Source organism: Myxocyprinus asiaticus, chromosome 37 (assembly GCF_019703515.2).
Source record: "Myxocyprinus asiaticus isolate MX2 ecotype Aquarium Trade chromosome 37, UBuf_Myxa_2, whole genome shotgun sequence".
In the NCBI taxonomy this organism is placed as follows: domain Eukaryota; kingdom Metazoa; phylum Chordata; class Actinopteri; order Cypriniformes; family Catostomidae; genus Myxocyprinus; species Myxocyprinus asiaticus.
Genome location: NC_059380.1, coordinates 18209607 through 18236599, shown reverse-complemented (window position 1 = coordinate 18236599; position 26993 = coordinate 18209607). Strand labels below are relative to the sequence as shown.

Here is a 26993-nt window from a genome sequence, read left to right as displayed (position 1 = left end):
CAGTCTGTAGTGTCATGGAAGGAGCTTGAACTCCGTTTGAAAAAGGGCCAAACATTTCACCATAAAGAACTGGACCTTATGGAGATTGAAAAGAGGCGTTGGCGTGAGGTGTCAACATGACTGGTTGCCATCATTCAATCTCTTGCAGAGAGAAACCTGACTTTCTGGTGCACTGAAGACAAACTAATGAAGCCCAACAGTGATTTAAAAAAAAAAAAAAGAGGTTGAGCTCATGGCTAAGTTTGACCCTGTGCTAAGAGAGCATGTCAGACATGTTAAAAGGGGAGAAAACCACACAACTTATCTGGGCAAAACAATACAAAATTAACTGATCTCCTGTGTCAGTGATCAACTTGTAAAAACGATGGTGGCTGACATTAAAGAGTATCTGCCAGAAGCAGACAACAGTTCATAGTTTTGCATTTATAAACTTTATTCTGTTGAATAAACTGACTTGTTTGTTTGCACAGTTTTTAAGCATACTTGATTATTTATGTTGGATGTTTTCAAAGGAACTAACATACAAACTGGCATTACAGTTTTGTGGTTGAATACATATTAGTCTGCTGTAATATCAGTAGCAATGTGTGCCAGTGAGTAGTAGTGGGTTGGATGTTATGCTCAGTGGCTGGGGGGATGGGAGGGAATCTGCTTAGGGCCAGCCCTGATACGACCAACCAAATACTACTTGCTTAATCTCAGTAACCACCCTGTTATCTGAAACTCTCACTCATGGATTAAAACTATCATAGCTGACTTTGAATAATGACAATGGCAATGACTGTGAATTTCTACAATGATACTGGTAACTGAAAACTATTGTGTTTGAATGATGCTGCATCTGTGCCCCTAGTGATCAGTGTCCAGTAAAACTTACTGTGTACACCTTTAAAGGAAAAAAATGAATGGGATATTTACTTCCTCTGTGTTCAGTTTTCTCTTTCAGGACAACTGCTCTCGAGGCAAATTAGATATTACAAATATGTTTATAGCAAGTTAGTGGACTTATACACAGACAACTGGACTGCACACCTGCAACATGTAGGCAAAGCATTTGTATCTGCATCCCTGTTTTGGGTATTTTTCTGGCCTTATATTTGAAAAGTCATAAATTCACAACATGTCCTAACAAGGCACAATGCAACAAGTTTTCAGTGATAATTTTGTCTGACATTTGTCTCCACGCGAATGCGAAAATGGTGTGCACACAACACAATCACAGCCAATCAGAACATATTTGATCTTTAATACTGTATGCAATCATGTGTAGCAGGATTTCGGACCAATAATCTTTCACTGTGGATGGGGCTACCCAGCGCATCAGTGAAGAAGTAGAATCCAAGTGACCGTCAAACTGTCCTGTCGCACACGTTGTAGTCAAATTCGTTTAGGACATGGTTTCACACAGCTAAATAAAGTTTTTATTGTACGTTTACATGTCAAGATTTCAGAATTGTGCATACGTAGATCCAAGCACATGGTACATTCCTGTTACAAAGAAGAAAAGACAGAGGCAATAGTTTCCATAAAGCACGTCATATTTTAATATCTCGTTCCAACTATTTCTATAGCTCTGTCAGGTTTTTAAGAGAGCAGACCTTCACAACATACAGACAACAGTGGCAGTAAGAGCACACACACATTCATCATAAGGAGAATCAATAAGATAGGGCTGTTTGGACAGGTAGGGATTGACCCTGTCTGGACTACCCATTATACCTCATTGCTCATTAGAACCAGGTCAGATGTTCCTACATTTACTCTGCTATCATGCCTTTGAACGTTATCATTACAGTAGCTTGTCATCAGTGGTTAGGGGTTCAAGCGCAGATACATTATCTAACAAGGAAAGGTATATGTATATGTAGATATGTTATTTATGTACCTATAAAAGCATGCATCTGTACAAAGAGATACGCCAGGTCCATGGCCGGACGACAAGGCATTCACAGGTGAACAATGCATTAGATCTGAAATGTTAGTACTGACGGTAAGGTGTGCGGAAAAAGTGAAACCATGAAACTTACAAGTGACGCCAAGACGGCATTAATGGAGATGGTCCTGAAGCACTGTTCTGGAGCCAGTGTTTGGTTGCCTTTAGATTTGTTCAATTGAGCATTGTGGGAAATTCAAAAAATGTATAGTGTATTCACGGTATGCATTTGTTTTCAGTTTGTGTGTTCCCTAGTATTTGAACCCATAACCTCAGCATTGCTAGTGCCATGTTCTACCAGTACATAAGTCAACCTCACAGATACTGCTGTAAGTCAACCTCACAGATACTGCTGTGCACTCTCTCTCTCTCTCTGTGTGTGTGTGTGTGTGTGGGCAGGTTTAAGTGGTTTACGAGGACTTTTTTTAGGTTACAAACTGGTAATTACAAGGGTATTATGCTATAAGTGTGGTTTATGAGGACATTTCTAGTGTCCCCATAATTCAAATCGCTTAAAAAAAACATACTAAACGATGTTTTTTTGAAAATGTAAAAATGCAGAAAGTTTTTTGTGAGGGTTAGGTTTAGGGGTAGGTTTAGGGTTAGGGGATAGAATCTATAGTTCGTACAGTATAAAAATCATTTTATCTATGGAGAGTCCTCATAATGATAGCTGCACCAACGTGTGTGTGTGTGTGTGTGTGTGTGTGTGTGTGTGTGTGTGTGTGTGTGTGTGAACATGAAAAGACAAAAAAGAGTTTACCAACCGCATTCATGCTGATCTTTAGGCTCCTCAAGTCAGGGGTTCCAGCCATAGCACACACACACACCAATCTCCATAGATCTAATGTTCATTATTAGGGCAGTAAAACAGACATAATTTCAACTAATGAAATATAAGAGATGTATGACACATATTAACAGACATAAATCATGAATGCAACCACGCAGACACACTTGAACACAAACACACTCCATCTAGAACACCTCTGCGCCAGCTAGTAGTGACAGTGAAATAAGCACTACATAATTTAATTCCCCCAAAATTAGTTTAGCAAACTGCAAAAATTTGCCATCTCTAAATAAAATTGACTACGTAAGTAATTTATAAGTAAGGTACTTCAAAGGGAATAAAATTCATTAACACTGTCCAATGTAATGTATAACAAAAATTATTTACATTTCCATTTGTGTTGGAAAACAAATAAAAATAGAACATGAACATGAATTAGTACCACCTTAAACCAAAATGCAGTCAATCATCTTTTGTGCAAAAACAAGCATTTGTTTTGTGTTAATACTGAAGCATTTGACATCATAGCTACTTAAAAATTTATTTTGAATTTTTCCATTTTCACCAGCGGAAAATCTTAATATTTTATAATGGGTATCTGAGAAGGAAAAAAATGAAACTCTTATGACCTATTTAATGTTTCCGGTACCCTGCCACACTTCCAGCCATTTCCTTGATGCTGAAACAACCCAAGGAAGGATATTGTTCTTCCTGTCCATTCTGTCTCAGAACTGTTATGATTGTGTGTAGGAAGTGAGAGAGTTTGCTTATTCTGAAACTAGTTTACGCGCATGAAGGATCCTGTATAGGAATGGCTGGAGCGGTTCGGTGATGTCATTTGTTAGGAATGAGCTGTCATTCACCCAGTTTAAGAGCAGGGCTGATGGCAGTGTGGACTGGCATACGATCTAAATCCCATCCTGGACACAGCCAACTTGATACTTAAACACCTCAAATGTTTCATGTGCAGGACTGTTTAAATACTATAAATATTTGTGAGATAAAGTGTTTAGAGATTAAATGAACTAATACATGTTTAAATCAAATCAAGGGGAAATGCACTGAATTGGGGTTCTGAAAGTACAATTGGACCCGCCTGTATGAAATTCTCATTGGTCAATAATGACTAGTTACAATTTTCTTGCATGGTGGACCATCACATCCGCAAATCCTAGTGTTTTATCTCTTCTTCCTTGCAATGTACCATCCCCATTGAAATCAATGGATTTGCAACCTTCTCTGACATAGTGTAAACTCTTAATGTGTAGGTGCCCTTAGTCATATACACACAGGTACAAACACACACACACAAGCTCTTTGCTGGACCAACATGACTGAGAACAACCACCTAAAAGCAAAACATAAGAGCTTACTAAGATATCCTCAGCTCACCTGTCCTACAATTCAATATGAAAAAGCGCAATCTACTTGACTCACGGTAGAACAAATATAAAGAATATTGATTTTCCTTTCAAAAGGAGAAAAAACAGGGTGTATGACTATGTGTGTGTGTGTGTGTGTGTGTGTGTGTGTGTGTGTGAGGAAGGGAGGTGAGGTACAGTAGAAAAAAGAATGGGGGCATTTTGGTCAAAGAAAGCACTCATAGAACCATTCTCATGTCCACATTAGAAGTAAACAGGAATTTGTGAAAAATTCCTTATACATCCTTATCACCAACACATAAGGATACACATTTACAACACCTGTATGATGGACTTTGCACTCGTTTAAATGATTCTATCATTTCTAAGCAAATGCCAAGTGTGCTCTGAAAATCCCACAAATTTTATTCCTATCTTAGGAAAACCAGAATAAATAGTTTCATGAGTAATAAATAGAGCACAATGCATAATGTTGGGATTAATCTTCAATGTTTTCTTTTCTTGAGAAAGTGAAAATACTTGTGTAGAGCACGCAACATATCATGCTTTTACAAAAATTCTGGGTTTTTAACAAGTTAACTCAAAATAAATACAATAATTTTTCAAAAATAAAAGGTTCATATACATTATATAGTTATATAGAGATTTTGAGTCCTCCATATGAAAAGAAGAAAAACTAATTCTATGTAAAGTGAATGCTGAATAAAGGGGCTTGTTGGATGTTTATCGTTTCAGTTCGATTGAAGTGTACAGAGAAAAGGTCTTAAATTTTTAGACTTTTCTCAGAGGAGAGTGGCAACAGTGCCACTAATGTGTCATGATTCAAATCAGCCACAATAGATCCAATCCAGAAAAAAAATACATGAAACTAAAATGAGGTTAGAGAGGATCATGGGTAATGGGTTAAAAGTAATACGGTAAATATAAAATGGGTAAAAATCAATAAGGAAACAACAGCTTTCTATCAAAAGATATTGAACGTTTATTCTTCTCTGCCTTGCTATTGTTCTCTCTGTATGTTGTTGCATTTCATCATCAAGTCCATGTTTGGAAGGGTGTACTGGGGCTCACATGATGATGCAGCATTTCCAGGGTTGTTTCTCCTTGCTCTTCACCTCAGTAGTGCCGCCCTCTGACTGCCCAGACTCACCTGCTACCTCTTCAGTCTTCGGTGGCTCCGCTGGGGTGCCATTAGGGGGTGCCTGCTCCTCCTTGGTGTCAGTGACTGTGTTTTTTGCATCTCCATCCTCGATGACCACCACCTCTGCCTTTACGGTCGTGCTCTCCAGCCCCAAAACCTTCTTTGTCTCATTCTCCTCCTCCACATTCTGGTAACCCATGAAAACCATGGTTACCGGGTTCTCTGCACTGGCCCCACCCACTTCTGTCTCAGGGGCTGCAAGTTTCGCCTCCACACCGGTGATCTCCTTTATGGAAGTGGAGTCAGCTGCAGTTGGGACTACCTCTTTTTCCACCTTCTCCACCATCTCAGTTTCCTCAGCTTTACTACTCTCCAGGCAGGGCATGGTCTTGCTGCTTTCACTTATTGTCACCTCATCAGCTTTGTGGAGGAGCTCGTCCACCTCTGTAGAGCTGAGCTGGTGAACACCATTGGTTACTGCCCCATCCACAGTGCGCACCTCATGCACCACTAGATAAAGAAAAAAAGAAGACAGAGAGACAAGAAAGGGTCAATCGAAAGCCTGAAGCATACTCTATGCAAGTATGTGAACGCTGATGCTTCTAGCTATGTGTTACACGTCATTGCATACTAAAATGTGTCATATTACAATTTATAAAACAACACAAGTGCAGGTTGTATTATTAGCATTGCCGCAAGGGGCACTATAGTGGACATTAGCATACAATTTTTGCAGTCAAGTGTCTCTTTCAGGTAAACTACCATCATGGTAGGGCAATATAAAGAAAAACTTACTAAGCAAATTAGATAAACCTGAAAAGTACCATCTGGTTTACTGGCACTGACATTTGAACATAACTATCACCCCCTTGAGTACTGACGTTTGTTTACTACCTTGCACGTTAAAGAAGAAGTGTGTAATTTCTGCGCCACCAACACCACCAAATGGAATTGCAAAAATGCATCTGTAGTTCAACAAACAGATAGTCCCGCCTCAAACTTACGCCATTGGTCGAGTCAATGTTATTGTGTCTCAACTCGGAATATTAAGCTGGGATAAGAGAAAGCATTTTAACACTGAAAAAGTTACACACTTCAGCCTACAATTGTACGTACAACTGGACCGCATGCTTGCAATGCACTGGCCAAGTATTCTCGTCTGCATTTGCATATTTGCATAAAGTATGTTTCTGGCCCCAAAATTTGTCAGACTGACCTTCATTTCATGATTAACATGATACCACTTGGAGCAATTTTAATCCAAATAATTCTAATACCATTTTTTAGGGAAGAAAATAGCACTAAGCTGATACCATACCTGCTGACATTTCCTTTTAAAGTTTTACACGTAAAGAAGTGTAGAATGCCTGATGATATTCTGAACCTATAGACCCCTGTTTACACCAGGTATTAAGACGCATTTCGGGTGATCTAATCACAAGTGGTCAGGCGAAACACATAGCCATTTACACTTGGTATTAAGATCAGTTTCAAATAATTATAAAGTACAAAAAAAAAGCTTAAAAAGACAAAGAAAGTATGATAAAAATTGGCACATTGTTTCACAAACGTGACATTCTCTTTTATTTTAGTGGAGTACCTTTGTTAACTTTGCTTTAGATGTTTGGGCTTCTTTGTGCTTCTTTGCCCTTTTGAAAGCCACTCGTATCCAGCAAATTTTAAAACTCTTGGTTTAGCGCAGTGGTTAATTGATAGGTGAAGGGCTTCACTTCTGTCCGGGAAGCATCAAGACAAATTAGCGTTTACACCTCTAATGCAATGTGGTCACAAGAGCTTTTGGCTACCTCTGTATGTAGTTTTTGTAATTTGGTCACAAAACGTTTTGGACCCTGTTGACACCTGTGCTGACCACTTGTGATCAGATCACCCTATACGTATCTTAAGGTGTAAACAGGCTCTGATGAAAATATAGTGTTAGGGCAAACCTCTGTGGAAAACGTCTTGCGAACATTGCTGCAAGTTTGTAATACATTAACTAAAAGTTTGCCACAAATAAACCGTTTTTGCAAGGGAAAGTTTATAATACTGTGACTGAAGTCAACAAAGATGGCTAGTAAAACTCTACCCATAGACAAAAAGCATAATGTGTATGTTTAGTGAATACTATTAGCACTGCAAAGACTTTGAGGGTTGTTTGTCAAGTGCACTTCACTTGCTAGAAGTGCCCACTTGACTGAAAAGGGATCAAACACTGGGGAAGTGTGACAAGCTGAGCAAACGGAGCAGAAAGCAAGCATGGTACCTACTGTTGTTAGCATTAGTAGCTATCAGCATTACAAATAGCTTGCAGGCATAGTGACACAAGTATTAGTATTAAAAGACTTAAATCAACTTATCTTAAATCATCAAAATATATTTATGTGCAACATTAGTTTAATTGTGCAACAGCACATAATAACTGTGAATTCTCTTACAAAATATCTAGAGTTCTGGTAAACTAGCCGCAAATTTGCCACTCATTATTTTCACATGCAAATTAGCTTGTGATTCACTGTAAATGTTTGCCAGAAGTTTGCAGCTATTTACCGGTAGTGGAGAACATGCAGCAAACCTTTGGTGATAATGAAGAGTCTGCTGCAAGTTTGTTGTGAAGCTCATTTGTATGTGAAAATAATCAGTGGCTAATTTAAGGCAAATTTGCCATGAACTCATGATTTTTGAAAGGCTTATTGCTAAGACAGCAGCAACATGCTTAACAACAACATGCTCAAAACTAGCAGCCTACTAAGTTGCAGGGTGACCAAGTGATAGTTTACAGCTAGACATGGGCTCAATGTAATGTGCGGGGTGGCCAAATTACAGTTTTTGGTAATGCTGCATCTAAAGCCATGATAGAGGGTGAACTTTTTCCTTTACGAGAAGTTCCCAGTGTATTTTATAACTGACAAGAGTAGATTCAGATTTTCACACTAAGTTGTAATTTGTTGGTAGAATAGAAGCCAGTGTTAGTTTCAGTTAAAGGAATAGTTCACCAAAAATATTTAATTCTGTCAACATTTACTCACCCTCATGTAATTCCAAACCATATGTGGAACACAAAAGGAAATGTTTAACAAAACGTTGACAAGTATACATTGATCACAGTCTGTCTAGCTTCAAAAAGATAAAAAAAAAGTACCATTAAAGTAGTACATCACTCATGCTTGCCTTCTGAAGCCATAGATAGCATTGTATGAGGAACAGACTATTAGTATTCACTGAAAACTCTTGCCCTATACTGCAGGCTCTCCAATGTAATTCTCAATTGTGCACATTGATATGAAGACGCATCACCCCAGGTTTGACATTAGTGGAGGGGAGGATTTTCAGTAAACAATGACGTGAATTTTGACCTGTTCCTCATACAATTCTATTGTATTTCTTTGTTTGGATGAAAGAAAGTCATATGGGTTTAAAATCGATATGAGGGCAAGGAAATGTTTACAGAATTTCATTTTTGGGTGAATTATTCATTGTCTTAATTAAATCAAAACAACATAAACATCAGTCTGTATCAAGCTAATAAAACTTTAGTTAAAAGCCTGTTTCACACCGCACGTGAAAGCAGTGCATACGCAGCACATATTTTTATCAGTGCCCATATTAACAGGTTACAGCATTCAAACTGTGCGTGCTGTGGTGCATAGCAGGAGTGTCACAGTCGCGAAAGTGAGATGAGAGTATTGGGACTATTTTTGCTATTTTATGCAAGTTCGACACGCAGTGATGGGTATACAAACGCACATTCTGTTCAATAAAACTAAATTAATCCAAATGATTTAAGCAGTTCATAGTTACACTTTAGGGTTTGGGTTCCCTTTTGTTTAAATTAATCACCATTTGCATGTAATGTGATGACTCTACTCATGTCAATTAGATTTCACGACAATCAACTACTATAATTAAACAATAATTCTCAATGCCCAACCCCCTATGATCATTTTATAACTTATCGCATTTATTAACGGAAACATTCAACATAGTAACCCAGAAAACACTTGATTTTCTGTGTAGAGATGCAGCTCTGTTATGCAGAAAAAATTTGGTTAGCGTGAAAGCTCATTACGAGCCTACTCCTGCAGCTTCGTGTACGCAATGCTTTAACGGGTGTAAAGGTTTTGATAACTTTTACACTCACACAGGAGACTGCAGTGGGGAGCCTAGCAGAGTGGCTGGTATGGTCTTTAAGGTGTAACGAAAGCACTTGGACGGGGTTCCATGTGGGAATGAAAAACCCTGTGGGACCTGAGCAGCATGGTGCATTTTTTTTTACATTTGATACCAACCTTCCTTTGGAACATTTTAAATTAAATATGATTGACAAGACCGGAGCTTGTCGCCTTATAAAAGGACTGTGCTGGCCAACAAACTTGATATCACGAGCGGACAGACCGGTAAGCTGAGTTTTCCCTCTGCAGTCTCTGTAAGTCTGCATTCATCACTATGCACACACACTGATTTAGACTTAAGCTATGTCCATGTCAAATGCATACACCTCAGGGATAGTTACAAGCGGGCCCTAGCTAGATAGCAATTAAACTAAAATCCCTAGACTGAATAGGAGTAGCTAGGTTTCCCTGGTGAGTTAGCAGGGTAGCCTGTAGCGTAACAACTGACGATGTGAAACAGGCGTAACAATTTACCTACAGCTTGGGATGGTTTGTTTAGTTGGTTGTTCAAACTATTGCAGTTTTTTGGGAATACTGACTGTTCTTTCACAGATTAAAGGACAAAATCAACAAGCTGACATATTCTCATCAGCCATAATATTTTTGATGTAAACTTGTACACTTCTCGTAAAGCAGGCATATCTGGCAAAACCATGCGTGTCTGCTCAATGGCCAGCCACCTTTCTGTTCATCCTCATAGACCTTGACTCCCTGCTGTGAGAGGTCTTTGGGGAGCAGAGTGTTAGTGGACAGGACTTTGGTCTCGCCCGTCACCAGGTCCTTCTCAACTGTGATCTCTACGGAGTACATCGCTGCGGTGCCAACGAAAGAATACATTAACACCCTGCAATGGTTTGCTGTCACTCTCACAATTAAACAATCATTTAAAACACGCACACACACACACGTTGGTGCGGCTATCCTAATGAGGACTCTCCATAGACATAATGATTTTTATGCTGTACAAACTATAGATTCTATCCCCTAACCCTACTCCAAAACCTAACCCTCACAAAAATCTTTCTGCATTTTTACATAAAAAAAAAAAAATAAACAGTTTAGTATGTTTTAAGCTATTTTAATTATGGAAATGTCCTCAAAAACACACACCCACACCCCCCCACACACAGAGTGCTTGGGCCAGTTGCTTTCTATCTTCAAATCCACCTCTGTACTGTTAGCTACAATTACCATTATTATTGACTCTGATAATCATACATGAGTGATACATTAAAAAACAGACATCTTTCCACAATTGGCTGTTTGAGTTGTAGTGTGATGTTTATAATGGAAATTGTTAATGGAATAATGTACAACATCTCCAAAAGCAGCAAAATAGGAGATAAAAAGTGCCATTCAAAAGTCTTTGCCTTTGCTTTATGCATTTTTATAACTTGATACAGTTCATGTTAGTTGATAAAAATAAAATAGTTAATTGTTAGTTCATATTAGTTAATAGTGCATTAACTAAAGTTAAAAAATGCAACTTTTGAATTAAAAAATGTATTAGTAAATGTTGAAATTAACATTAACCAAGATTAATAAATGCTGTAAAACAATTGTTCATTGTTATTTCATGTTAACTAATGTTGTTAACTAATGTTAACAAATGGAACCTCATTGTAAAATGTTACTATATATATATATATATATATATATATATATATATATATATATATATATATATGTATGTGTACAGTAGCGGTTCTAGCTTGTAGGGCACCCTGGGTGAAACCCGCTTCATCAAGCCCCCAAAGATGCCGCCCTGGGCAACTGCCCATGTCGCCCATGCCTAAATCCGCCACTGTATATATATATATATATATATATATATATATATATATATATATATATATATATATATATATACCCCACTGAACATTGAGTCAGTCTGGGATTAAATGAAGAGACAGAAGCAATTAAGACAGCCAAAATAGATAGAAGGACTGTGGTGAATTCTCCAAGAAGCTCTGAACATCCTATCTGCCAACAAACAAGAAAAACTGTGTCCAGGTGTCCCTAGGAGAATTGGTGCTATTTTGAAAGCAAATGTGGTCACACTTAATATTGATTTAGCTTTTTTATGTTTACTGGACTTTGACATTAATGTATTAATGTATGACATTAATTGATAAATGAAAACTATTTATGGCATTATTTTTGAAGACATCCTCACTATGCAACATGTTTCACAAGTGCCTAAAACTTTTGCACAGTACTATATATATATATATATATATATATATATTGCTTATTCATTTTACATGATTATTTCAAAATCCAGGTTTCCCAGGTTTTTAATGAGGATTTTTGAATGCTACTGTTTAATGTAGGATTTTGTAGATCAATATCAGTACCTTTATTAATATTAAAAAATATATATATTTTTTTTATAATATTGTTTTTTATTGTTAAATTCTACCACGAAAATGTGTAAAAGCCGTAGTATCTTTACAAGAGGCAGTGCTACCATGGCAACCTGATATTATCTGAAAGAGCCGTCAGAATAATTTCTAAAAATAACCATTTCTGTTAGATGTTATTATGCTTTTCAACTTGATTCATGAGTGAGGGACGATCTGGTGTATATGGCAGACCCACACACACCCGCACGGACACACGCATGCACACACACACACGCGCACGCATGCATGCACACAGAAACACACATCAACTGAGAAAACAGAGAGAATTAGAAGACAAAATTAGATGAAATCAGCACAGTTTTAGTTACAGACAATTTTAACATACTGCCTTAGGGAAATATCTGTGGGTTGATGAAGAGTTTATTTACAAAACTCATGATGTAGAAATGCAGTTGTATATATCAGTACATAACTTAGCAGAGAGACGCACACATACACCTCCCATGTGAACTAAGGGAGCCTCTGTTTTTTACCAACTTTTTACTTTTTGGGATGACTGCAAAACCACTCTAGCTCCGTTTTTTTCTAAGTTTCATTCTCAGCAATCTCTCAGAATTCCAAGAAAAGGTGCAACAAGTAAACATCTTAAATGCCAAATCAAATAAGATGAACATTAAAGATGTTTACTAACAATAAATCATTTAGATTGTCAAGTTTAGGGTAAAAATAGCATGAAGGGTGTGTGATCTTTGTGTGAGTCACGGATGGACCGAAACTCACCTGTTCTCATCGTGTCAAAGTCACCTCCGGATTTCTCCAGACGAGGGCTGAGGTGAACTTTGACCTCTAATAAGGGTCATGAAATGAGATTATGTAAAAGAGAGAAGGACAGAGAATGATAAAGATGTATAAGAAGCAAAAAAGAGGAAGAGAGAAACAAGAGAGAAGGAAGAAGGGAAGGAGGAAATACTACTGTACACACAAGACCGACTACAATGTCCAATGACCCAGTGGATATGTCACAGGATACCTGCACAATTTTTTGCAAGGTTCTACCATATCTGAACATCTTTTTGCTTTGTAAATGAAGTGCTGTTGAGATTTATCTTTACCTTATCAAATTAAAAATGAGAATAGCACCAAATACTTAAATCATAACAGTGGAAGCTTTACAGATCTGAGCGTGGAACTGAAAGCAGAAAAAACATGTTTGCTGCCTGTATGATGAAGATGGCCACTGCTGAAATGCTAAAAACAGGACTGTTAAGTCAAGCCAGATACGTCAACCAAATCCAGTTAATATGAGGAGTACAAAATGAGATTTGTCATTCAAGAGCTCTCAAACTGCCATGAGCCTAATGGGTCAAATAGTAGTAAAATTGCAATAAATTGACAAAATAGCATGATAGAGGCATTTTTGCTGTCAGAGATAAGGATTGTACCTTTCACAGAGTCTGTCACAACCTGCAAAAAGTAAAGAGAGATCGAGAGAGAGAGGGAGAGAATGGAAGATAGAGAGGGGAAAAAAGTTATTCAAAGTTTATCAGATTCAAGCTATATTTTTGTAATAATAATGGTATGGCTGTGGTGTAATAACTATGCAATAACATCTTTATGACTAGAAATGTATTGCTGTGTCTGACATTGACTGTGCCTGTACAGCGACTCCAGCCATTCGTGAAATGTAGACCATTAACATAAACATAAAATATGATATCAGCATATCATCACTCATGCAATAATTCTACAGAATATAATTGTATTATAAGAAAAAAATCCTGACCAGTAGTCCTGATTACAAAACCTCCTCTGCAGAAACTTCAAGCACTAGAGGTCAGCAGCTAATTAACAGTGACAGACAATGTACTTTAGAGAAGCAGGATATTGAGTACCACCAAAACAGCCAATCTAAGAAAATAATTAGTGTTGCAGCGTCTTTAGTCTTTGGCGCTGCAATGGAATCTGCTCTGAAATTGGCCCCTAATTTAGCACAATAACAAATTCAGTAAGGGCAAAAGTCTGTCAGTCCCAGTTGTTTAGTGCATGCTGCTTGAGTAAGACTGATTTCAGCTCTCCAAAGCAATCTGCACTGTTACGATGAGCTCCATTGCTTCCCTTGATCAAGATGGCCTTTGTGTAGCCGGACATGAGACTGTCCCCCTTTGTGCCATGCACTAAAGGCTTCAATAGCAGCCTCTGGATCCCTTGCTGTCTAATCTGGTGTGAGGTTTGTGTGTGCGTGTTGGAAGTATTGCTGCTAAATGTGTCAAAGTGCAAAATCTGAAATCACCTTTTCTACTATGATGGTGTCGACTTCCTGTGCCATGTCTGATAGGATTTCTTTGGTGGATGTTGCAGACACACCTGTCTCCAGTTCTTCTAGCTCTCTTTCCATTCTGTAGTTGAGAGAGGGAGGCAGAGAGACATTTTTCCCCCTGAGATCCACTAATGCTGTTGGTAAAGTTTTTCACCAAAAAACAATCATAATTTAGTTTTTAACAACCATTTTCACACTCTCTCTGACCCTGAACGGTCTGATTTTGCCATTGTGCCTTTAAGAAATGCCCCGTTTGCATGTGAAATGAGCAACTGATAAATAGTCTGGGATAAAATAGCTTCAAATTTTGTTTAATAAATGTTGACTGTGCGGCCAGGGTGCAAAATTAGCCCACCAGCCAAGGTGGCTGGTACATGAAAAAAGTACCAGCCAGTAACATTTCTTACCGGCCAGTTTATTATTATTATTATTATTTTTTATTTTGTTTTATTTATTCCATTTTACAAGTGTTTTTTGCAGAAATGAGAAACTAATAAACAATACTGTAAGCATAATTAAAAGTAAACAAATGACTTTTTAAAGAATTGTATTGTTTTATTATTTATGAAATATTAAATTGCCAGATACTCCATTTAGAATTCTTTTTCAGATTATTCACTTATTACAACAAAACTAAATTTGTATTTTAAACTGCATGTTGTCATATGAATGACCAGTAAGTAACTCTCATGAGTCTCAAGTACACATAACACAGTAACAGTTCTTGTTTTTTCTCTTGGTGAGTAAACTCATTCAGTCAGCTCTTAATGATTTATAAGGGTTTTTTTATTCATTAAAGGTGCATTCAGTAATTTGGGGCTAATTTAAAATGTTTTACACATTAACAAAGTGTTTTTGTGAAGAGTGATCTGACATACGGGTATAAAAGGAGATGGCGTGCACCACATAATTTTGAGTGTCAAAATCTGGAGTTTAGTAAACTCCAAAGTAATATTGCTGCTCGTTCAGATTACTTCTTTAAAATAAAAGCAAACAAAATGTCACTTAGTGAAATAATCTTACTGTAGAAATTTAAAATGTAAGTTTACTTAATTCATTTACAGTATGTTGGGATTTCTATAACTGTACAAAATGTCCATAATTTACAGTAAAAAACGATAATATACTGTATTTAATAAGACAATACTTGTAATTGTACAGTAAAATATTGTAAAAAAATATTTTAGATGTAAAAGTACCATATAATTAATGGTAAACATTGATATTATGTTTAACAAGAGATGTACTTTTATGGTAAACTATCGTGAATTAAAATCACGGTGAAAAACAATAATTGGTCATTCCCACATTTCATTATATTTTATGAAAATAGATATCTTTCTTCTTATTTTTTATATCAGCTATGTACAATGGTGTGTTCTATGCTATATTATATGTAGTTTAGTTAATGTTTAATACATTATTTTAGTGTCACATGTGTTACCGGGATGGTGTTTTGTGTTTGTGTGAGTAACATAGTGCACTGTCTATATATGTGTATTAATTTCATTATTGCTTCTAGAAAGGTCACTCTTGATGAACTTTAAGTCATCATGTGGCCTTTTGTAGTTAAGTTTTTTAACAATAGAGCTAAAAAACATTTAAAAAAATATATAAAAGCAGATAAAGTGAAAAACAGATATTTGTAGTTCCAGAAGGCTCATATTTGAAGTTTTTAACATTTAATAATATAAATGGTAGTGATCTGTAAAATTATGGTATTTTATTTTTTCCCAGCATGCTTTGCATGAAACTCGATGGGGAGAGTAAATGTTAAAATTAAGAGAAATTGTATGTGTTTTGTGCAAGATGAATAAAGGGGGAGATTTGTAAGTGTTTAAAGTTCTGTTATGTTGAAACTTAGAAGAGTTTCTGTAATGTTGGAGTTTTGGGGGTTACCACTTGTGGTGTAGTCGAGCTTGAGCTTAAAAGCTCCTGAAATGTAAAGTTTCTAAGTCTTACAATAATAAGTCTAAATTAGTTTAAAATGCATAGTGGAGTAAACCTACTTTAACTTTTAGGATTAAAACACTGAAAAGTATTTGTTGGTGAGGCATGGTAATTACAGTCAAAATATGTTGTTGCTGTTTGTAAGTATTGGTTTGATTATTTTTCTATATGAACAGTCAAAACAAATAATTTCATTTTATAGTTGAACCATGTTCTTTCAAATTAAATTTTAAACATGTAATTTCAAATTACTGTATCAATACAATTTTTGAAATTACTATTTAAAAATGTTATTTTAGTTTATGGTTGAAACACCTATTTCATTTTACAGTCTAAACATGTTAAATCACTTCATGGTCTAAAATGGTTATTTCAGTTTATGGTAAACATTTGGCATCCTGTGCTACCATGCATTTACCGTTATTTTACGTTATTTTGTTTTTTTACAGTGTACATTACAGTCCAGAGAGAGTGCACGCTTTTTAACAACAGCCGCATATACACGCATAAACAAAACAGACTTTGTTGACGGCAGCTAACGATACATTGTCGGATAATAATACATCTGTGGTGGATAATCTCTTTGCTCAAAAAGAGCAAACACAAATCAGGTCAAACTGGTGGCATTCATATTTTATAGGCGCAAAACACTGCAGCATTGCTATGGTTATCACTTGCCAATCATCACAATTGCTGGAGTCAGTCCTGTATTCCGCACACACATATAATAAAAATACAGGGGATTCACTCCTACATTTAAATGCGGTTGTTACTCCCGGAACTTTGTAGTGTGCATGGCCTTTTAGTCTAGATTTCTGTCCGAATCATCGGAAGCTGTGTCTGAATTACAGCGCGAAACACACAGTGTGTCCAGTGTACAGTAGTCCAATTCTTGACCGAATGACTCTTCTGAGCCGTTTTTATTTTGAGTCTACTGCATAAAACACACTGCGTGACCAGTGTAGTCGTATTCAAGAACAAATTACTCTTATGAGCTGGTTCTTTTGCATCTACAGTGCAAAACACAGCACGACCAGTGTGGTCCAATTCTTGAAGAAATTACTCTCATGAGCCAGTTCTGCATCTATAGTGAGAAAAACACAGCGTGACCAGTGTAGTCCAATTCCTGAAGAAATTACTCTTATGAGCCGGTTCTTCTGAATCTACAAAATGAAATACAGAGTGTGACCACTGTCTGTTTAAAATGTATCTCTGATTTGTTATATCTGCTTTGTTGAAATCTGAAACAATCTCATCATTTGGCAACAGACTGCTAAAAATTGCATTTATTATTTCTAAATATTTCTTACTCAGAATTAAGAATCGTTAATGGAACTGTTAAACAATCAGAATCGCTATGAGGAATTGGAACTGGAATTATTGAATTCCTTACGATTCCCATCTCTACTTCTCAGTGCTCTATCCAGATCTTAAACTGGAGCAAAATGTAGGAATGGGTTTAGTACTTCACTCTTATCATAAAGAAGAGTGATTTCTTTGACAAAAAAATGGTCATCCCTGGATGACCTGCAAGGGAAGGGCTGATGACAGTGACATTACCTTTTCTGAATACAAGGAACAAGGGCTGGAACAAGGAAGGAAAATTTCTGTACCAATTATAATTTGATTTAATGTTGGAGCCGTGGCCTAGCAGTTGATGTGTGTGCACATTGAGGTGTGGTGCTCCTGTGGGTGACAAGAGTAAGAATCCAGCTCGTAACATTTCCTGATCCCATTCACTTTTTTTCCTATCGTTTCTTGTCCTCTCAATTGTACAAAAAATACGATTTTTCTTTTTTTTTTACTTCATATATTTAGTTATTTACACAACCTCTGTCTGAGTGTTTCTTCCACACCAGGTCTAACTGGCATTGGCTGCTTACTGGCATGACTTAATGGTTGGCATGCCAATCTTGCGCCAGGAACACTTGCAGCCAGAGCAGAGATTTAATCAGTGAATGGAGATTCAGGCTGACCTGCCAGCCAGCAGAAAGACCAGTGCCACTTTTTCACAATCAGGAATACAATGAGACAAATCAGATAAGAAAGATCCCAGCCTCTGGATCCACACTACACTGTCTGGTGTGATAGATCCCACATCAGAGACTTGCTATCTTACCACAGCTGGACTGAAAAACACCGCTTGACGACCCAGACTAAATGGTCTCTGTTCTATTTACCCCTCTTGTGCCCCTTCATACAGTAAATGTATCACTAGGTTGCCAGGTTGCTGTACCGTTAGTTGCTAGTAGGCGATCCTGCCCCTCGGTGCCCATATGTTATTGGTGGGCTGTGCAACTGTCCACAGCTTTTGGAAATCAGATCACAAATGGGATATATTGCTGGTAAAAATGGCATGTCAGGAATCAGTTGTCAAAAAATCAGAATTTTCAGAATTGCATCACCAATAAGATGTGTGCTCATGTTGCTCGAAATCGCCAACTCATTGAAAACTATTGACTTTAGGTTGCTATGTTGCTGGAGATTGCTCTGTATGACTCTGTTTTATAAATTATTGTACAAGAGCATAACAGGTGTTCTGGACTGTTTAAACATTTATACATAACTCTTAAACCTAGCAAAGCTTACCTGAGAATAGTCTCCTCAAGGCTTCTGGTCTTGGCTTCATCCTCACGCAGCTGTTTCCTGGTCTCATCTTCTTCAGGGCCTGCAGAGGGCGCACCGTCCAGCAGCCATCTTTCTCTCAGTGCCTTTGACTACAAGAAAAAGTACAAAATAAAAGAGAATGTTTGGAATAGCATGCCATCTTATTACTCACGTTTAACAATATGCAATACATTTTCTGTATGCAAGGAACACCCGGATGACCTACTATATTTATCAAAATGTCAGTGATTTATTTTTACATCTTTTCTTGGCTCGCTGATTTGATTAGAGTGTAGAAAGTCCTAAAAAATAATAATAATAAAAAAACAAAAAGGATTAAAATAGGAAAACTGGACAACACTTGCTGAATTTAACATAGTGAATGCAACATAGTGATGTCACATACCACTGTTAAAAACAGGTACAGTTGCACATTTTACACTGGTTAACATACTATTTTAATGTATGTGCAGTATACAGTATAGCACACTATTATTGCATTCCAAATACGTCTGAAGTTTTTTTTTCTTTAATAATGAAATAGACATGTTACCTAACAAGAGTAGAAACATGACAGGCATTTTTACAATGTAGCACCATTGCCTCACCCAAAGTGAAGCATTCATCTTTGAAAAATGATGAAAGTGAATCATGCCCACCCCCCCCCCCAAAAGGAGCTTAATTTCTGTTATCTCCAGCCTGTGGAGATCTCCTATGAGAGAAGAGATCTTTACTAACCAAATACTGCACAGCCCTTCCTATGCCTAAATTATTCAGTTGATTGGCACTAAAATCTAAGTGTTGAACTGGCACAGCACTAAGTTGTATTGACACTGCTCTGACTTATTTTCTGAATCTGATCTTACCCTCTACCTCTGACACTTAATGGTTGATGTTTGCTTATTGGTAAGTTTAAATCTTTGCAGCTACATGGCAATTTGTTTGCCATTCACATACCATACAAGACGTGTGCATGTACAGTACTTTGCAAAAGTTTTAGGCACTGGTGAAAAATATCGCATAGTAATGATGTCTTCCAAGATAATGCCATAAATAGTTTTCAATTATCAATTAATGTCATGCAAAGTCCAGTAAAAAAAAAAAAAAAAAAAAGCTAAATCAATATTTGATGTGACCACCTTTGCCTTCAAAACAGCACCAATACTCCTAGGTACTCCTGGACACAGTTTTTCCTGGTTGTTGGCAGATAGGATGTTCCAAGCTTCTTGGAGAATTTGCCACAGTTTAGGCTGTCTCAGTTGCTTCTGTCTCTTCATTTAATCCCAGACTGAATCGATGTTCAGTGGGGGGTCTGTGGGGGCCATTCTATCTGTTGTAGAGCTCCCTGTTCTTCTATTCTAAACTATTCTATTTACAAAGTAATGTTTGGGAGTCTAAAATGAATATTTTCTATTGACCCACTAAAGCTGAAGACATAAATAACCATCTTAAGACAAATGTTTTTGTGAAACATCTTATGTGCCTAAGACCTTTGCACAGTACTGTATATGGTCTTCCTTGTGCCCATCCTATTACCAGCAGCCATTAAAGGCGGATGTACACAGTGCGATTTTCGGCTGTCATGTGAGCTCCCGACCGATTTTTCTCCAGTCAGGAGAGATTGCGTGGAAATCGTTGGTGCTCATGTGGTCGTGGCTCGCATCGTGTGAGAGGAATATGAGCGGAGCCGAGTGGCTCACGACCTCCTGATAATTTTTTACCATTGTCGGCTTGAATTTTTGAGGTGTGTTCAGTTGAACGAGCCGATTTGGCAATCTACCTGAAGTTGACCAATCAGGAGAAGGTGTTACAACTCACACGATCAATGAATACTGAGTGTTCATTTAGCTTTTTCACATTTGGAGAAAATTGTCGTGTTAAAACAGTTTTCCCCATATTACTCATGACCACATCACTGGGAATGATTCTACAGAAAGTCCATGCTGTTCCCTGCTCTTCAAACAAATAATTTGCATTATGGGTTGCGCTAGAAAAAAATCTTTATCACTCTTACGGACAGAGTTGTAAATATCCGTCAAGGTCTATTTTTATTTAAATAGTGGATATGTGATAGAAGATTTTTTTTAACTCTCCAAGCATGTGTCTGTTGAAACCAAGGACTTCTAGGTTAAAAGTTCTACCTGTCAATCAACCGCTGCGCTAAAACAAGATTTTTAAACTTTGCTGTCTGCGGCTTTAAAGTGCATTCACATGGACAAGACCTAACAGATCTTCTTCAGAATGGCTGCTATCAACATGCAAGCAGTGACACAGATGAGAAGGACGAAGCCTATATCTAAAACTAAATAATACAGGTAGCCTACTCCACTAAAATAACTCAGAATTCTGCACTAAACATCATATTTGCGCTTAAATTAAATCCAAGTATAACCGACAGAAATTTTCCGCACATTCTTTTTAATCTTGTACATTTTGTGTACTTTATTGTCATGCAGTAACTGGCAGCAACACACTGACGTTATGATTGATGTATGCAGTCATGAAATCACACAGCCTCGCTTCGAAATCTGAATCTGTCAAAAGTTGGACAGCATTTGTAATAATTATTCATTTATTTTTATTTTTTATTTTTTTATTGGCAGATGAGTTTTCAGCTAATGCAGCCCCTGGCCATGCTAGACTACTTTTTTATTTCTAAATTGCAAGCTACGAGGAATTAAAGCAATGTCTTCCTCTGGCTTTATGTCTTATAATGATAAATAGCGTGAAACTTTATGCGATTGCTCTGGAATTTGCCAGGTCGTAAAGTCGTGTACAATTGCACCTGTATGATTTTCAGATAAACTGACTCATAAAATGTGCAGGGGCTCACGACCTCCCGAACTCGCACCGTGTATGCCCAGCCTAAGAGATTGCAGCTGAGCACTGTTACTCTAAACCTAAAGGGTGCTGAAGATATACCAGGCAGGGCAGCAATGGAGCTATACAAACTTTTTATGGTAGCTCATTACCAAACAAACCCAATCCAAAACCACTTCATGTGTACTACTGATTTTAATGAAAAATCTGGGTCTGTAATGAAAATGAGTAATTCCTAATAATATGAGCCACTGTGGGTACAGGCTTGGAGAAAATCAGACGTTTATTTGATTTGAGGCTGTATACATTTTCTCTCAGACTTGCCTGCACTTTTAGTAATCTAGAGAGTGATTTCACACTGTGGCTCTCTAAATGCAAAATAGAAAACAATACACCCACAGTTAGCGCAAACACTCCAGCCCACGCCCACATGTGCTTTGTGCTGGCACGAAAATTGCACTTAGAATTAGCGCTCTTACGAAAATTGGATAAGAAGTAGCACATGGTCATTGCGCGTAGTGCTGAGCTTTGCGCACTCACGAAAATAGAGCCCTATATCTGCTCCTCTAGCAAGTGCTCACAAAAAAAACAACAAACAAGAAATGTATTTAGTGCACACTGAAAGACTGAGCATTATGGAAGTAAGCTGTACGATTTGGCGGCTGTCCAGCCCTTAAAGGCATTTACTGCACAGTGCACTGCAGGCCTTAAACATTCCTGCCTGTCCCAGCTGTTACTGATCAAGCCTTTGAAGATGGCCATCTCCCTCTTTTCAGAAGTCAAATAACTTTCTGTGCTAATGCAGCATTATACATTTTGATTTGGATTCATGCACACCACTTTCACATTCTTTCTAATAAAATGAAAGCTACTTTGCAACAACAGATGCTATTTTATGAATAATCAGATCACTAAAAAAGTAATCCAATCATCAAAGTAATCCTTCCCTCCTTCTAAATCATTCTGCACCTCTCTGTCTTTCATTTCTTTGTTTGACTTCATCTCCTTTTTCATTTTTGCCTGAACTGCCACCTCCCACTCCCTGCAGACCTACTGTGTGAGCATGTGCTGACCACACACACACACACACACACACACACACACATATACACACACACATCTTCACTGACACAATGCAATCAAAAAATAGAGGACAAAGATTAAAAGCTCCTCATGGCTGAGCCACTGTATTACAAAGTAAAATGGATCCAGCTTTTTGCGCAACAGATTAAAAAATGACTTTTGTTGCCCCTTAAGGGTTAGTTCACCCAAAAAATGTTAATTCAGTCATTGTTTACTCACCCCCAGCGGCGTCTCTGCATTGGTGGGCAAGTGGGGTTGAGCCTCGGCAGAGGTGGCGCTGTCGTGCAAAATGTGTGGCACCATCATTAATTTATTTTAAGAAATAAAATAATTTCCACATCTTAAACTTATATTATGTCCATTATACAAGAAAAACTTAGAAATTCTTTCAAGAAATTCTGTTAAGGTTTGTTGTGTTAAAGCCTTTTAATCATTTTCATTTGCTATGCGTGGGGCTTGCCCATTGTCCTCAATGTTAATCAACGGAGATCCTGAGAACATCATGCGCATGTGCAACGAGCCTTTAATGATGGCCCGAGGGGCTCATTTGCCTTTGCCCCTGAGCCAATCAAAAGCTTTGATCATATGTGTGTCAAGCTGTTGACATAAGCCTCGGATATGACCGCTGTTGAGTGCAGACTTGCGTGGTGAACTTCATTGGTAAGTTTTAAAAGCTAATTTTATTTGAATATGTTGCTAGTTGGATTAGTTAATGCGCACCACTCATCATTTCAATGAACTGCATGCCATTGCTTTGAGGAGTTCGTTTTGATTAGTTTTGTTATGACGCTCAAGTGAGATAATACGCACAGCCTTTGACGGTTTGCCCATTTATGGTTTTCTTTCCCTGTCACTTGAGCTTTTTTACAAGGATGTATATATTTAGTGGCATTTGTGCTGAGATTAAATTATTAGGGATGTTTGTGTGTGGCATCATGTTCAGAGGATGCACTAGAAAAAAAAAATCTTTATCCGTCACTCTCTATAAAATTTCTATCATGATCTATTTTCATTCTTCATACTTGTTTTTATTTTAAAAGTACTAGAGCTACATTCAGGGGTGTAGCATCCATTATATTGGCATATTCATGACAGTAGGCTTGGTGAAATCAAGGAGTAAGTTTGGTGAAACCAAGGAGTTCTAGGGAGCGCTCTAGGGTGAAGGTTCTACCTGTCAATCTAAAACCAGGTTTTTAAAATTTGCCAGTTAAAGCGCATACATACATGCACAAGTTTACAAACCTTTTTCATTGTCCCTGATTTGAACAAAGTGCCACATGAGAAACACACCTCTGATGCTCATTTAATACAGTTACTGCACTTAAATAACTGACAATTCTGCTCTGAATGCTGTATAATTGGCTGAAATGATGCACTGCTTTTTTGCGCTTTTTGTTATTATGCATATTTGCGCTTTATTATCATTCATTGGTGTATGCAGTCATGAAATCAGAGACCCTCTAGGCCTCTACTCAAAATCCAAACACAAAAGAGACGCATAATACCAGGTGTTAATGATGATGGTGCATGTTAATACGCTTCTTAACATATCTTAATACCAGGGAATAAACAGGGCACACACATACATCGGGAATGTGAGAGACAGAGCGTAAAGTCAAAACTGATACATTAGGTTAAAAACATTTTCTTGTTTCTTTTTTTATTTCAAAATGACAGCATTTGGAATTATCCATCAAAGTTTCAAAATGTGTCTTTTGGCAGTCTGCTCAAATAATTATTCAAGAAAATGATTTAAATTGTTGGCTGCTATAACTTCCAGTTAATTTGTTACACTAGAAATGGAAGGTCAATACAGTTTTCCTTACAGTGTGCTCGGTTGTATATTGCACATTTTGGTAAATGTAGTTTAGGTCATCCGGGTATTTAATGCATACAGCAAATTTGCGGACTATGCACAGAATACATACTTTACTGCAGAAACAGTCAAATTAGTATGATTCTATGCTATTCCAAACATAGCCTATCTCCGTTTATATGCCTTTTTGGATTAAAATAATATGACTTGTCTTATAAACCATCCCATTAATCAAATCACATCCAACTAATCAGCATTATTAACATCCTGACCACCCCAGGGAGGCCATGCATCCTTTAATCAGTCTTGACAAACTGATGAGCCAATCAAAACAAGGGAAGTTTTGGAGCCAAAACACTTCAGTGTAAAGTTTACACTCTCTGACAGAAAGTGAATAAATTAATCCTGAAATCTAATATATATATCATACATAAACTTTTGCAAGAGCAAGAGCTGGCAAGAGGCCTAAAACTCGACCCTCAGGTGGTTTGAATTATTCTGTATTTGAGCAGAACACTATGGCAGTTATCTCAAGTGAACAAAAGCTTGCTCATATATCAGAGAGCATGTGTTTTCAGGACTGTCAGAGGCCCCTCCATACTTTAGAGATATGCGGCCCACTATTCAATGACCATTCATCTCTCTCTCTCTCTCTCTCTCTCTCTCTCTCTCTCTCTCTCTCTCTCTCTCTCTCTCTCTCTCTCTCTCTCTCTCTCTTTCCCTCTCTTTCACTCTCTGCATTTTGCTGACTCTGAATGGGAGCTCCATAGAAACTGCTAATGAGGAGAGTTTTTGAAACTTACCTCTGGCCAGTCTCTCGCAGCCAGAGCTGCTCTGTAAAGTTTTGAAGCTCCAAAAAACACAGGCAGAAAAATCCCAGCCAATTTCAACTTTCACAGAGTTTACAAGACCAAATTGTTTTATTTTATTTTTGGGGCTTTTGCCACTTTTATTGATAGAGACAATACAGTGAAGACAATTATTTGGGAATTGAGGGATTGTGAATGAGATTGGGAAATGATGAATTCCACATTCCAACCTGTCCCATGTGAGCACCAAAGTACTAACCGCCAGTGGCATTGAAATGGGGGGGGGGGGGCTCAAGCACCTGATAGTTTTAATGACTTATGTTTTTGTTGGTGGCAATGAATCAATGAAGGTCACATTGAATGTACATGTTCGCCTTTCAATACTTTAATAGGCTACTAACCCAGCTGCAAAAATAAGCTGCATGGGGCTCTATGATAGTAATGTCCGAAACATTTGGGTTGAATCTTCAAACCAGTTTGATTCTTTTCTAAGTCTAAGCTCCTTATCTCTTCCAAGTACTGCCTACTGCATTCAGCGCACAACAAGCGTTACAGACAGAAGCGACATTGTTGTCACATGACTTCACTACATTGCATGTTTAATTCAGCGAGTGATATCCAGATACCAACCTGGAAATAAAAAAAAGTTATTTTGACATTTTAATCCAATTTTGTTTAAAATTGTCCTAGCTTTTGCAGAAGAAGTAGATTCACAGTTGATTTTACTTCTGGTTCATATGTCATACTGGAAATGGAAGGTCAAATAAAGCACATAACTTTCTGGTATTTGGTGCTCAACAGGGTGTGCTTTGTTCTATACTGCACATTTTGTAATGCACAAATTTGCATAATGTGCACAGTATACATACTGAAGAGATAGAATTTGTATGCTAGTGTGTATTTTAGGAAATAGCTAGAGACATTAAAATGTAATCACTGTTTTAATATATTTCTAAAACTGAAATCTGGGAGGGGAAAGACACCTTCACAATCGTGTACACCTGATCTGGGTGCCACAGAGATAATACAGCATATATTTAGCAGGGTGAAACATTTCCCTCTTCATATAAACAGGATGTACTATCAACCCCCCATAGCCAATTCTCCTTCCTGTGTCTGACGGGTGTTCTTGGCCCAAACTGCACCATTTCATACAGGGGTGTCCAAAAGCTTTCAAGTCACTGTGGTCTGGTCAACACAGCAGTCTTATACAGAGACCATCCAAGAACTCACCATCTCTTCCTGACAATTAGAGGCCCAACGCCAAGAGAACAGACTAGTTTACTGACAAAAACACAAAGCTCACAACTGGTTAATCACTCATTATAAAACAGATAATTCCAGTCCTGGATGCTGATTGATCAATAAAGTGTTTCAGTTGTGCTACAATGCACAATGTAGTAACAGCTATGACATGAAACACCTGTACCCTTACGACTCAGTACACTACACATTGCGTGCTAACGCATATGGGGAGTGTCCTTCCACACGACCTAGCTGAAACCTCTCTAAAATAACGGCAATATTCTAATATTGGCTATGGTGTTTGAGCCCTGCCCTTTTAGGCATGAAGCTATCCGCTATAAAAGCAGGTGCGCAAACACCATTCCTCAGAATTTCCTTCCATCAATACAGCGATTAATCTCTCGTCTAAAAGCCCTCTACTGCTTCGCCATCGACTACACGAGTCCCTTGACACTTCACTGGTGAACGGGCCGCTTCAGCATCCTGATTCCCTGCAGCGCTTCGACAGGAGTTGTGTATCCTTATAAAGCAATTGTATATTGTGTGTATATAAATCACACAT

At 37.7% G+C, this 26993-nt stretch overlaps 1 protein-coding gene across 2 annotated transcripts in view; it reads right to left on the bottom strand.

Moving 5' to 3' along the window:
- Window positions 1-1396: 1396 nt before the first annotated feature.
- Window positions 1397-26993, bottom strand: part of LOC127428150 (paralemmin-1-like) — a 51417-nt gene continuing 25820 nt past the window's right edge. Inside the window, exons 4-9 of one of the 2 annotated variants that reach the window (XM_051676280.1) lie at window positions 18641-18768; window positions 14075-14180; window positions 13227-13248; window positions 12565-12630; window positions 10099-10230; window positions 1397-5759 (exon numbers count right to left, since the gene is read on the bottom strand). In XM_051676280.1, the coding sequence (XP_051532240.1) occupies window positions 5176-5759; window positions 10099-10230; window positions 12565-12630; window positions 13227-13248; window positions 14075-14180; window positions 18641-18768 (1038 nt within the window). In that variant the 3' untranslated portion in view covers window positions 1397-5175. The remainder of the gene's footprint in view (window positions 5760-10098; window positions 10231-12564; window positions 12631-13226; window positions 13249-14074; window positions 14181-18640; window positions 18769-26993) is intronic. The other variant, XM_051676279.1, reaches the window with a different exon arrangement.